Source organism: Budorcas taxicolor, chromosome 21, assembly GCF_023091745.1.
Source record: "Budorcas taxicolor isolate Tak-1 chromosome 21, Takin1.1, whole genome shotgun sequence".
In the NCBI taxonomy this organism is placed as follows: Eukaryota; Metazoa; Chordata; class Mammalia; order Artiodactyla; family Bovidae; genus Budorcas; species Budorcas taxicolor.
This window is the reverse complement of record NC_068930.1, coordinates 27475062-27488701: the sequence shown is the minus strand read 5'-3', so window position 1 is coordinate 27488701 and position 13640 is coordinate 27475062. Positions and strand designations below refer to the sequence as shown.

General features: G+C 38.3%; 1 protein-coding gene across 1 annotated transcript in view; it reads right to left on the bottom strand.

The window, feature by feature from the left end:
* Nucleotides 1-13640, bottom strand: part of ADAMTSL3 (ADAMTS like 3) — a 368734-nt gene that overhangs the window by 226651 nt on the left and 128443 nt on the right. Inside the window, exon 5 of the mRNA XM_052659478.1 lies at nucleotides 2930-2975. Within this exon, the coding sequence (XP_052515438.1) occupies nucleotides 2930-2975 (46 nt within the window). The remainder of the gene's footprint in view (nucleotides 1-2929; nucleotides 2976-13640) is intronic.

Here is a 13640-nt window from a genome sequence, read left to right as displayed (position 1 = left end):
GGTTCTAGTGGTAAAGAACCCACGTGCCCAAGCAGGAGACATGGCAGACACGGGTTTGATCCCTGGGTCAGGAAGATCCCCTGGAGGAGGGCATGGCAATCCACTCCAGTATTCTTGCCTAGAGAATCCCATGGACAGAGGAGCCTAGCGGGCTACAGTCCATGGGGTCAGGAAAGAGTTAGACACGACTGAAGCGACTCAGCATGCATGCATGCACATAGACTTACTGCATTGGACACCCTTGCAAGGTTTCTATAATCACTTCTGAAGAGGAACAGATCTTCTACAGATCATCAACCCTGCAGCTAGGGATGCCTTTATCCATGTGGTCTGCAGCAGGGCTTGAGTATCGTGGCTACAGGTACTTGGCACATGGAGAGGGAGAGGCACCCTGAACACCACCGATATGAGAGACCTGCCACAGGGTGCCCTTCCTCCCTGTAAAGAATGTTGTTGGAAACTCTGCATTTGTAACAACAAGTGCAGAAACTAATGTCCTAGTCTAATGAAATCTCTCTAACAACCCTCGTAGGACTCCAACTCTGAGAAACAGAAGAGGGTGACATTTACATGGCTGTCCTATCCACTAGCTCCCACCTCCTAAGTATCTCCTTCTTACCAGCCTAGAGGTGGTAAAGATTTCTGCAGATTCCTCTGAGGGGGGCATCAGTTAGATATCAAGGTACTCTCAAGACCCTCAGAGCCTGAAAGGCATCAGACCTTCACTCAAACCAAAGTTTGAGTTTGACCATTGTAACCAATACACACCAATTTTAGAGATTATGTTTTCTCTCTATATATATCTCTATATTGTATGGCCCAATAATCCTAGACATTTATCACCTTTTTATCTTGATCTGGGCATTTAAAATGAATCCCCCAGATAGCTTCACAGAGTACTGCTTGAGAGTATACTGTTGTGAAATTTATTCTGGAATGACTGCAAGGAATTTGCCATACCAATTTGTTTGAGAAGACAAGCTGTTCCATGGTGTTCATCAGAATAATGCACCTTCCCCAAAGATGGTCAAAACATAATCCCTAGGACCTGTGATTAGGCTACCTTATATGGCAAAAGGGGCTTTTGCTCAAAGCATCCTTTGACTACGGTTAAGGACCCTGAGGTGGGGAGATTATCCTAGAGTATCTGCGTAGGCAAAACTTGTTCAGTTGTCACCAAAGGCCAATGTGACTACATAAAAATGGACAGAGAGATGTAGTGTTGCTGGCTTTGAAGACAGAAAAGGGGTCCACAAGCCAAGGAATAAGGGGAGCCTCTAGAAGCTGGAAAAGACAAAGAAACAGATCCTTCCCTGGAGACTCCAGAAGGAATGCAGATCTGCCGACACATATTAATTTTAGCCTGGTGAGGCCGTTATCAGACCTCCGACCTTCAGAACTATAAGATAAATTTGTGTTGCTGTAAGCAAGTGTGTTGTAATGCATTACAGCAGCAATTAAAAAATATAATGTACCCAGGCAAAAGGCAGCAGATCTAAAAGTCGTGTGTGTAAGTCCCCCAGGCTGCTCATGCATCCACATGCTAGACTCTGCTTATACCTAAATTCCAGCCTGCATCTATGCTAAGGTCAGCTTCTCTCCCTCCTTCATTCCCTCCTGGATTCCAGCTCACTTAATTGTGTACCTAAGCACACGTGTGTTGCTCGATTCTCCAAGCTCATCTTGTCTTAAGGACACACTAAACCTATTTGCTTTGACTCCCAAAATCCCTTTTAGAACATAGTGAACACAAATATATCTACCTGAGGGCTGGGTGTCATTGTATTTTGAGTGCCCTAAAAATTTGTTGATGTCATTCAGTCGCTAAGTCATGTCTGACTCTCTGCGACCCCATGGACTGCAGCACGCCAGTCTCCTCTGTCCTTCAATATCTCCTGGAGTTTGCTCAAACTCATGTCCATTGAGTCGGTGATGCCGTCCAACCATCTCATCCTCTGCTCAATAAATAAGAATTTTTCCCACCCATGTTTGAGAAAGAAACATTTCTGCTTCGTCACTTATTAAAACAGACTGAAACATGGCTTGAATTCCACAGACAAAAGGTCTTGCTAAAACTGTGTGTTCTCTACTCCCCAAGTCCAGAGCTGCCCATGGAAGAGAAGTTCCAGTCAGTAGAACAGAAATGCTTATTCAGGACTGCAGTCTCATACTGGCCCAGGACAGAGGAGGAGGAGAGAGGACAGTCCCCCAGTAAGTGAAATATTTAGAATAAATGAATTTAGATCTCCAGGGTTTCAGAATTTCCTTTGAACTCCTGTCATTTCAATGTGGGTATAAAATAGGATTTGTGTTTTCTGACATTTATTTTGCATTGCACATTTGTATTGGAATTTTATTTTTTGTTCATTTTGATCACTGTAGGATGAGAGTAAGGTTTATAAAACCTTCCCAGGTGTGATTTTCTTGAGTCACGACCTGCAGTACTCCTTAATACATTTTGCAGGGGGCAGGACAGGTGTTTTGGAGCACGAGAAACAGCACTAGAGAAGATCAAGTCTGTACTCTTCCCACGTGGTCTCTGGAAAATAATTTCACCTCCCTCAACTCCAGGCCCCTCATTTGAAAAAACTAACCACACCTCATATGCTAGCATCTCAGAGATGGTTGTGAGGGTCAGGTGAAATCCCACACATAGAGCACTTTGAACTTGGAAGGCACTTATAAGTATTATGTATTGTTTCCATGAAATCAGAAATTATTAAATGCTTACCAAATTAGACCATAAAGTGACCTAAAAAAGGTAGTATAAATGGAAGGTATGAGATACACAAAGCCTATCATCAATTAAACAAATATTCAAATTTTCCACAAGGAGTACCAAGAGGCCATTAGCTTTACAATACATAATGTTATTACTTAGAACATGAACATATTTTATGGGATTATATATTTTTATGACAGAACTTACATGATTGCTGCATGTCTTGTATCGAATATTCTGCCCTTCACAATTCCTGCAAGGGAAAAGAAAATATGGATTTCATGGAAGTTGCAAGCAGGGGAATAAAAAGGAAAAATGAGGCACTTGTAAAACTTATTCATGAACACTGACTCAAAAATTCAAAGTTTAAATTCTAAGAAATAACTTTTAGGGATCAGGAGGCCAAAAAGTCTCACAGAACTGTCGCAATAGTGAATTCTTTAGCTGAATTCACGTAATAGTATTACTTAAGCACAGTTTTAACCCTAGGGTTCATAATAACCACTGAAGTTAACAGTATTATAGTATTGTGTATAGTGTGTGTGTGTGCACGCATGTGTATAATGTGTGCATATATGTTTTTTCCCCCTGTGAAAAGGAAAGGAAAGGTACTGGCAGAAGCATTTTGTGTAGCACCCCTCTGTGGGAGAATTTCTCTTCCTTACTTGCTGAGGTCACCAAGTTAACTAGGCCCTCTATAACCTCCCTCTCTAATCAAAACAACCATCTCACTTATATGTGAAATCTAAAATATGACACAAATGAACATATCTATGAAACAGAAACTGACTCACAGACAAGGAGAACGGACTTAATGTTTGCCAAGGTAGGGCAGTTGGGAAGAGTGGACTGGGAGCTTGGGATTAGCAGATGCAAGCTAGTATATATAGGATGGATAAAGAACAAGGTTGGACTATAGCACAGGGAATTATATTCAATATCTATGATAAACCATATGGAAAAGAATATAAAAAAGAATTAAATATGCATAACTGAGTCACCATGCTGAAGGGCAGAAGTTACATTGTAAATCAACTATACCTCAATAAAGTTTAAAAAGCAAAAAATTTTTAAAAGCATAATTCCTAAAAAACAAAAAGTTTCCTAATGCATTGAACAGGTATATTCAATCATATTTTCATATGTTACTACATTCACATTAACTGTGAAAATAGTCTAAAGAAATACAACTGTCTCTGCCAGGAATTAGCTTGTGGCAATGCTTATATTTTACTTCAGCCGCTGGTCTTACTAAACAAACGCTACAAAATAGTGTTGGTGCAACTTTCTTAGACTACCGATATTGTAGGGTCTGAAGTCATATCCCCATATATATAGGTTTGAGAATCCAGGATGACCACCACACACACTCCCCCCCTCCCCTCCAGCCACTTGCTCTGGGACCCTGCACTCATCTTTCAGGCAGACTTTCCTTCTGGACGTCTGGAATTCCATCTGGCAGGTCCCCTCCTCAGTGTAGGGCTTGCTGCTCTACATTTTCTATATACATTAACTCCTTAAGATAACTCACCTGTAAACTTTTCCAACTTCTCCATGGAGTTATGTTTTTACCCTTTATGTTTCCTTGGCCCATTCAATGGCAAATTTGGAGCCAGAAAAGCTAAACACAGGCTTAACTCCCAATTTTGAATTAAAAGTCAACTGTCACTATGTCATTTGTTTTAGAATAGTTAATCTGGGAAGAACAGAACTGCTACAAATTGAGTCCAAAGAGATCATTTTTTTTTTCTTTGCTGGTGTGATTTAAATATGAGCCTATATGAAATGACTGAACCAGTCTATGTCAGCAATATATAACTCACTGCATACCCTTTCTGATGATTCTATTTTTATCAACTATAAAAAGAATAAGTGAAAACTAATAATGTGCCAAGAAGTATAAAGGAGGAAAATATATCATTAAAAAAAATCCCATCATCAAGACCTTTACCCTTAATATTTTAGCATTTCATCTTCCAGTGTTTCTGCTATAATTTATTTATAGATTTATTTGTAGCCAATTCAACTGTGTATTCAGTTAACTTAATATTATAACCATATTCCTATTTTATTAATAATTCCCTGGAAAAATTGTTTAATGACTACATAATAAACCACTATAAATACATTACTTGTCTTGTAGTTTTGCATTTGAATTTTTAAAAATTGTGGTAAAATACATATCACATAAAATCTACAATCCTAAATAATTTTAAGTATACTATGCAAAACTGTAAGTATATTCACACTGTTGTACAGACACTGGGCTTCCCTGATGGCTCAGACAGTAAAGAAGCTGCCTGCAATGTAGGAGACCCGGGTTCCATCCCTGGGTGGGGAAGATCCCCTGGAGTAGGAAATGGCAATTCACTCCAGTATTCTTGCCTGGAGAATCCCATGGACAGAGGAGCCTGGCGGGTTACAGTGCATGGGATCAGAGAGTCAAGCATGACTGAGCAACACACACACACACAACACACACACACATTAACTTTTGTAGGCACTTGCGCTGTCTCTTGTTTTTCCCTACTTTTAAAATTTATGTACAGTAAAATTCACTTTTGGGGTGGTTCACAATTCCATGAGATTTAACAAACCCATACAGTTGTGTAAGCACTGCCACAATCAACATGTGGAACAGATCCATCATCCCATAAATGTCCTCAGGTTGCCCCCCTGTAGCCAACTTCTCTCCACCCTCAGCTCCTGGCAGCCACTGACTTGTTTTCTGCCCCCATTAACTCTACCTTATCCTGTAAATGGAATCACACAGTATATAGTCTTTTGACTATATCCATCCGTGTTGATATATGTGTACCCGTAGTTCACTCCTTAACTGCTGAAAAGTATTCCAGTGTGTGTATCACACAATTTGCCTATTCACCAGCTGGATATTTGGGTTGTTTCCAGCTTTTAGCAATTATAAACACAAATGTTGTAAATATTCACACACAGGTTTTGTGTGAACACAACTTCAGTTCTCTTGGGTAAATACTCATGAGCAAGATAGCTGAGTCTTCTTATTTTATATAATAATTTTCTGCTAAATATTTTTATGCTTCCATTTTTGTTCAAATTTAGGATACATATCTAGAAATGGGTAACAAATACCAGTTGTTTCATCTTATGACTCTTTCATGCATGCATTTTTAACTCTTGGTTGGCTAAGTATTATTTGACTTGGTTGTTTCTTCGAGAAGGGTAAATGTCTCCCACATTACTGACCTTTGTGTTTCACACAGGAAAGGTAACACTGCAAGATCTATTACTTTTTTCATGATCCTTTCCCCTCAAAACTGTAGACATGCTTTATTGACCTTTGACATTTAGACGTGCAGAAGACAAGTCTGAGTTTTATTCTATTGTACATGTATTTTATTTTTTTTTTGTGGAAGCATATAGTGTTTTGTTTCATTAACATTTTAAGCAAATGTTAGCATTGTAAGCAATGTTAGCATTGTTTCCTTAGCATTTTAAGCAAAACCACAGTTAGGGTGTACCTATTAATAGTCATGTGTTTATTTTCATCTATTTTGACTAAAAATGTTTGGCCTTTTTGACTGGAATACTCAGGGTCTTTATTTTCAGTGTTATATATTATTCTCAGAATATAATTTTGATTACTCTCTTGTTCCAAGAATATTTGTAATTCTTAAGTACTGTGCAGTTTGTGGGATTTCAGTTCCCTGAGCAGGGATTGAACCTGGGCCACGGCAGTGAACATGAAAGCCTGGAATCCTAACCACAAGGTCACCAGGGAACAACTCTGATACACTTTTTCTTTCTTTGCAATCCTTCATGAACTCACCCTTCTCCATCTACATCTCAAACCATCCTCACCTAACTTTCTGTTTTAACTGCAGCTTGTATCCTAGTCTCTTCATATCTGTTTTCTGGAAGATCCAATCCCTAACGGGAGTTACAAAACATACGGGAGAAAGACATTTTGGAGTGAAATGAAGAGCACTACAGCGGCCTCCAAAAGCATTACCTAAATGATAGTTACATTTCTGAACTGAAATACAGACGAGGTACTCAATTTTCATTTGACTACCTGTTTTTATCTTTTTGGTCTTAGTTTATTATATTTAAAAATGTATACGTGTGTATATTCCCCTATACATTTTGAAGATGAACGTTATAAAACTAAACCGATAGCATTAGAGTTACAGACCTCATACTGGTTGAGAATTACCAATCTAAGATCCAAAGACAGAATTCAATAATGATAAGATTCCGTTGTCTTTGAGGTATATGATGGTTTTAGAATAGGCAGAGGAACCAGAGATCAAATTGCCAACATCCACTGGATCATCAAAAAAGCAAGAGAGTTCCAGAAAAATCTATTTCTGCTTTACTGACTATGCCAAAGCCTTTGACTGTGTGGATCACAATAAACTGTGAAAAATTCTGAAAGAGAAGGGAATACCAGACCACCTGACCTGCCTCTTGAGAAACCTGTATGCAGGTCAGGAAGCAACAGTTAGAACTGGACATGGAACAAAAGACTGGTTTCAAATTGGGAAAGGAGTACGTCAAAGCTGTATATTGTCACCTTGCTTATTTAAATTATATGGAGAGTACATCATGAGAAACACTGGGCTAGATGAAGCACAAGTTCGAATCAAGATTGCTGGAAGAAATATCAATAACCTCAGAATTGCAGATGACACCACCCTTATGGCAGAAAGTGAAGAAGAACTAAAGAGCTTCTTGATGAAAGTGAAAGAGGAGAGTAAAAAGTTGGCTTAAAGGTCAACATTCAGAAAACTAAGATCGTGTCATCCAGCCCCATCACTTCATGGGAAATAGATGGGGAAACAGTGTCAGACTTAATTTTTCTGGGCTCCAAAATCACAGCAGATGGTGATTGCAGCCATGAAGTTAAAAGACGCTTACTCCTTGGAAGGAAAGTTATGACCAACCTAGATAACATATTAAAAAGCAGAGACATTACTTTGTCAACAAAGGTCCATCTAGTCAAGGCTATGGTTTTTCTAGTAGTCATGTATGGATGTGAGAGCTGGACTATAAAGAAAGCTGAGCGTCGAAGAATTGATGCTTTTGAACTGTGGTGTTGGAGAAGACACTTGAGAGTCCCTTGAACTGCAAGGAGATCCAACCAGTTCATCCTAAAGGAGATCAGTCCTGGGTATTCATTGGAAGGACTGATGTTGAAGCTGAAACTCTAATATTTTGGCCACCTGATGCAAAGAGCTGACACATTTGAAAAGAGCCTGATATTGGGAAAGATTGAAGGCAGGAGGAGAAAGGGACGGCAGAGGATGAGATGGTTAGATGGCATCACTGACTCAATAGACGAGTTGGGTAGACTCCGGGAGTTGGTGATGGACAGGGAGGCCTGACGTGCTGCAGTTCATGGGGTCGCAAAGAGTCGAACACAACTGAATGACTGAACTGAACTGAACTGAGGTATACGGAGGCAACAAATTAAACTAACTCAGCCTTTTGCTGAGTAGCACTCCTAAGAGTTTTAATGTCTGTTCCAATTTTCAAACAATGAATTAGGTTATATTTTATCAGTTATACATTCATTCATTTAATCAAAACTATTTGAGTACAATATATGTATTAGGCATAGGGCTGAGTACTGGTGATACAGAAATGAATGCAAATTGTTATTGAGCTAAAAAGTAAAGATACAGCTCTAAATTGATGTGATGAGTTTAATAATAAGCTATATATGGGACCTATAGAGACAAGAATCCAGGTATATAGTTCTCTTGACTGTTCACTGAGAATGTCTTTCTATATTATCACAATAGGCTGATCCAGTCTTAGTATTTTCTAACACTGTATATTTCCATCTTTGTGACTCATCAAAGGTATAAATTAAAATTTATTAAACTCCCAGCCAGGATACATTAAATTTTAAACATTCCAGAAGCACCAAACTGGGGGTCTGGCAGGGAAAATTTATGAGGGTGGAGAACTCTCTTTCTTGGTCAAAAGGATATGGCTCCATTCTCCTGGGAAACAATAGCCAGGCCAGTGGACAAGGTCATCTACTTACACGACTCATTTCATTATGTTTATGATGTGTGGATAAAGGAAGAAAATAAATTATAGAAAAAAGTGAAAGGGTAATTTGAAGTATTCTGGTTTTTTTTTTGGAAAGGCCCCAACTGAGGAAAGAGCTAACAGATTAGGGAGTTCAGTTCAGTCACTCAGTTGTGTCCGACTCTTTGTGACCCCATGAACCGCAGCACACCAGGCCTCCTTGTCCATCACCAACTCCTGGAGTCTACCCAAACTCATGTCCATTGAGACAGTGATGCCATCTAACCATCTCATCCTCTGTCGTCCCCTTCTCCTCCTGGCATCAATCTTTCCCAGCATCAGAGTCTTTTCAAATGAGTCAGCTCTCTGAATCAGGTGACCAAAGTAATGGAGTTTCAGCTTCAACATCTGTCCTTCCAATGAACACCCAGGACTGATCTCCTTTAGGATGGACTGGTTGGATCTCCTTGCAGTCCAAGGGACTCTCAAGAGTCTTCTCCAACACCACAGTGCAAAAGCATCAATTCTTCAGCACTCAGCTTTCTTTATAGTCCAGCCTTCACATCCATACATGACTACTAGAAAAACCATAGCCTTGACTAGATGGACCTTTGTTGACAAAGTATCATCTCTGCTTTTTAATATGCTGTCTTCTAGGTTGGTCATAACTTTCCTTCTAAAGAGTAAATGTCTTTTAATTTCATGGCTGCAATCACCATCTGCAGTGATTTTGGAGCCCGGAAAAATAAAGTCAGCCACTGTTTCCACTGTTTCCCCATCTATTTCCCATGAAGTGATGGGACCGGTTGCCTTGATCTTAGTTTTCTGAATGTTGAGCTTTAAGCCAACATTTTCACTCTCCTTTTTCACTTTCATCAAGAAGCTCTTTAGTTCTTCTTCACTTTCTGCCATAAGGGTGGTGTCATCTGCATATCTGAGGTTACTGATATTTCTTCAGGCAATCTTGATTCCAGCTTGTGCTTCATCCAACCCAGCATTTCTCATGATGTACTCTGCATATAAGTTAAATAAGCAGGGTGACAATATACAGCTTTGACGTACTCCGTTTCCTATTTGGAACCAGTCTGTTCCATGTCCAGTTCTAACTGTTGCTTCCTGACCTGCATATAGGTTTCTCAAGAGGCAGGTCAGGTGGTCTGGTATTCCCTTCTCTTTCAGAATTTTCCACACAGTCACAGTTTATTTAGATCACAGTTAATCGTGATCCACACAGTCAAAGGCTTTGGTATAGTCAATAAAGCAGAAATAGATGTTTTTCTGGAACTCTCTTGCTTATTCCATGATCCAGTGGATGTTGGCAATTTGATCTCTGGTTCCTCTTCCTTTTCTAAAACCAGCCTGAACATCTGGAAGTTCATAGTTCACGTATTGCTGAAGCCTGGCTTGGAGAATTTTGAGCATTTCTTTACTAGCGTGTGAGATGAGTGCAATTGTGCGGTAGTTTGAGCATTCTTTCGTGTTGCCTTTCTTTGGGATTGGAATGAAAACTGACCTTTTCCAATCCTGTGGCCACTGCTGAGTTTTCCAAATGTGCTGGCATATTGAGTGCAGCACTTTCACAGTATCATCTTTTAGGATTTGAAACAACTCAACTAGAATTCCATCACCTCCACTAGCTTTGTTCGTAGTGATGCTTTCTAAGGCCCACTTGACTTCACATTCCAGGATGTCTGGCTCTAGGTGAGTGATCACACCATCATGATTATCTGGGTCATGGAGATCTTTTTTGTACAGTTCTTCTGTGTATTCTTGCCACCTCTTCTTAATATCTTCTGCTTCTGTTAGGTCCATAACATTTCTGTCCTTTATCGAGCCCATCTTTGCATGAAATGTTCCCTTGGTAGCTCTAATTTTCTTGAAGAGATCTCTAGTCTTTCCCATTCTATTGTTTTCCTCTATTTCTTTGCATTGATGGCTGAGGAAGGCTTTCTTATCTCTCTTTGCTATTCTTTGGAATCCTGCATCCAAATTGGGTATATCTTTCCTTTTCTCCTTTGCTTTTCGCTTCTCTTCTTTTTACAGCTATTTGTAAAGTGATAACCAAAATCTTCTTCTATCATGCTGACTTATAACCCTAGAATGCTTTTGATTCTAATTTCAAAATTATGGAGGAAATTAGAAACCATGGTTTAAGATTGTATTTGAATTGATTTTAATACGGGAACAGAAAAACTGTGGAAACTTACAAAGAGTGACTTTTTTTTTTTTAAGTGTATTAGAACTTCAGAAATAATTTTTCAGATGCATTTTTCGTAATTGTTTCATTTTAGTGATTTAAATGAAAAAAAAAAAACCTAATTTTGAAAAACTTAACACTGAAAGGAAAGCACTTATTTGCTGGTGGCAGCTATGGTTATGTCTCATAACTACTGGTTATGACCATATGGTTCGGGTCTATACCCCAGTGCCATTTGCTATATCCTAATTGTGAGGCACTAACTGGAATCTTGAATGTTGGGCCTGAAAATCTAAACCTAAAATTTAAGTGTATCTCTACTAAAAATCCCACTACAACTGAAGCAAAGTGATATGAAAAAAGAGCATTTTATTTCATGAATTCTCAAAATATAAACTACCATTTTAGACACATTCCTTCTCCAATGACTTTTTATGGTGAACCTATCATGTACTAGGATGTGGATATAAGGATACAGGAAGGTTATCTCTTGGTTCCCACAATAAGTCAGTAGTAAGGGTTTTTAAACTCAAGCATTTGGTGGACATTTTTCACATCCTACTTCACTTTGTCCAACTGAACACATGCTGAACCCACACTGACTGGCCTCTATTGATGTGGCATGCTTTGGTTACAATTTAGCATGAAAATGAATGGCCACTTTATGAAGAGGAATAAAGTAAAATGCAAGTTATTTTAAAGCTAAGGACACTGAAGTTCTAATTCCCCAAGCAGGAACCTGCCAGCTTATTCTGGAAATAATTCCTTTGGCTCAAAGCAGCTGAGCTGCAGAAATATGACTTCCAAGTTTTTAATTTCATTCTAATTATTATTTGTAAGAGCTAATGGTTATCAGGAGTATATAAAAATTCAAGAACATCATTTCACAATTATGTATTTTCTATCCATTACAACATTCATAACACCCTGAAACTGAAGATTTTTGAAGCCATAAATTTTATGAATATATAAAAAACATACGTTGATTCCACATGAGGATACAGTAAAAACATTAATAAAATTTCCCTGGAGTTTATAGCATTATAATTTATTGCATTCATTTGCTGATATATTGACTCAAATACTAGTGTCTTAAAAACTAACAAGCATGTGTTTTGAAGAATAGAAATATATTAATTTTTTAAAACAGTAGTTAACTTAAACCTGTCTTTCCCATGGTTGGCACTTGACTAGAATATCAAATTGCAAATTTCTGCAAGCAAAAGAGACATTCTGGCTGGCATATGGTCCACAGTGCAAAAGAACTATGTGTATTTAAATGTAATCAAATTCTGAAATAACTTTATCCACAAAGAAATACATAAGCAAAATAGCCACACTCATGTCCTTTCCTAAATCATGAATTTAAAGGACACTGACAAAAAGAGAAGGCACTGAAATGCTTTCTAAAACTTTGGGATAGCTTTCTGTTGGTTTTTATGTAACCACCTCCGCATACCTCTTCCAAGAAAAGTTGACCACAAAAGCTCAATATTTATGAAGATTTAATGAGTCTCTAAGGCTGTTCAAGGATAAGGAGACCTGATAAGCTTTCCAGGGGAAGTAGATTTCTTTCTTAATAATCTCAGCGTACTTCCAAAATTACAGTGAAACATCTCAATATGCGAGTAGGTACATAAGGTTTGGGGCTGCCTAAAAGGTGCAGAGCAGGAATGACAGAATTATTCATGACCCTGCTGCCTTTCCTCTGAAATAATCTAATTTAATTTTTATGGAGAGAAATAATGTTACTGCCCCTGTTTTTTTTTTTTTTATCAGAGTCATGGAAAGAGTGAGTATATCACAGGCCTGGCCTTGTATCAGGAACTAAGCTGAGAACATAGATCCCCTCATCACACACTTGTCTTCCTGTAAATATCCTAGAACACACTACAGTCTCATTTAACTTTTTTTTTTTCTTATATTTGGTAAAGAATCTTCCCTACTTTCAAATATGTATTCAAATTGGATGAGCTCAGTTCAGTTCAGTTCAGTTGCTCAGTCGTGTCCGACTCTTCAGGGAGCAAGAAAAAATTTGGAGAATCTCAGGACCAAATGTAAATTTTAAAATATAGGTTAAGATGTGTACATAAACAGACTAAAAAATACTGCATAAGTCCTAAAAAAAAAAAAAAAACTAATTCAAGAATGGTGACTCGAAATACAATAGCAATATTTAGGATAGAACTGTTTTGGGGTCTCTACAATTACTTGTGAAATATTTTAGGTCCAAATAAATGTCAGAAGGATGCAAACTCATGCCTACACCAGTAAGCTTCATCCTTTCTTAAAAGTTTTCTTCAGATTTAAGAAACGTGTCATTACAAATTTAGTGGAAGCCCCCTGCCAAACCTACTCAATCCTATTCCCCTGCCTCCTGCCCCTTGGTGAGAAGTAACCAAGTAAATGGCATCATAGTTTACATAACCTTCCACAGCTTGATATTTTTGTCTCAACACTATGTTTCTGAAAATATCCATGTTGATAGATGCAATTCTAACCCATCCATTTTTATGACTCTAGAGTAATCCAATTTATAAATACAACTCAAATCCATCAATCCTTTTTATTTATTGATTGATTTTCTTAAAAGTCTATGAAGGTTTATGTTGGTTCTGCAATGACCAATCTTATACTGTCACCTAGGGTACTACATTTGCAGGCTTCCCTGGTGGCTCAGCAGTAAAGAATACAGCTGCA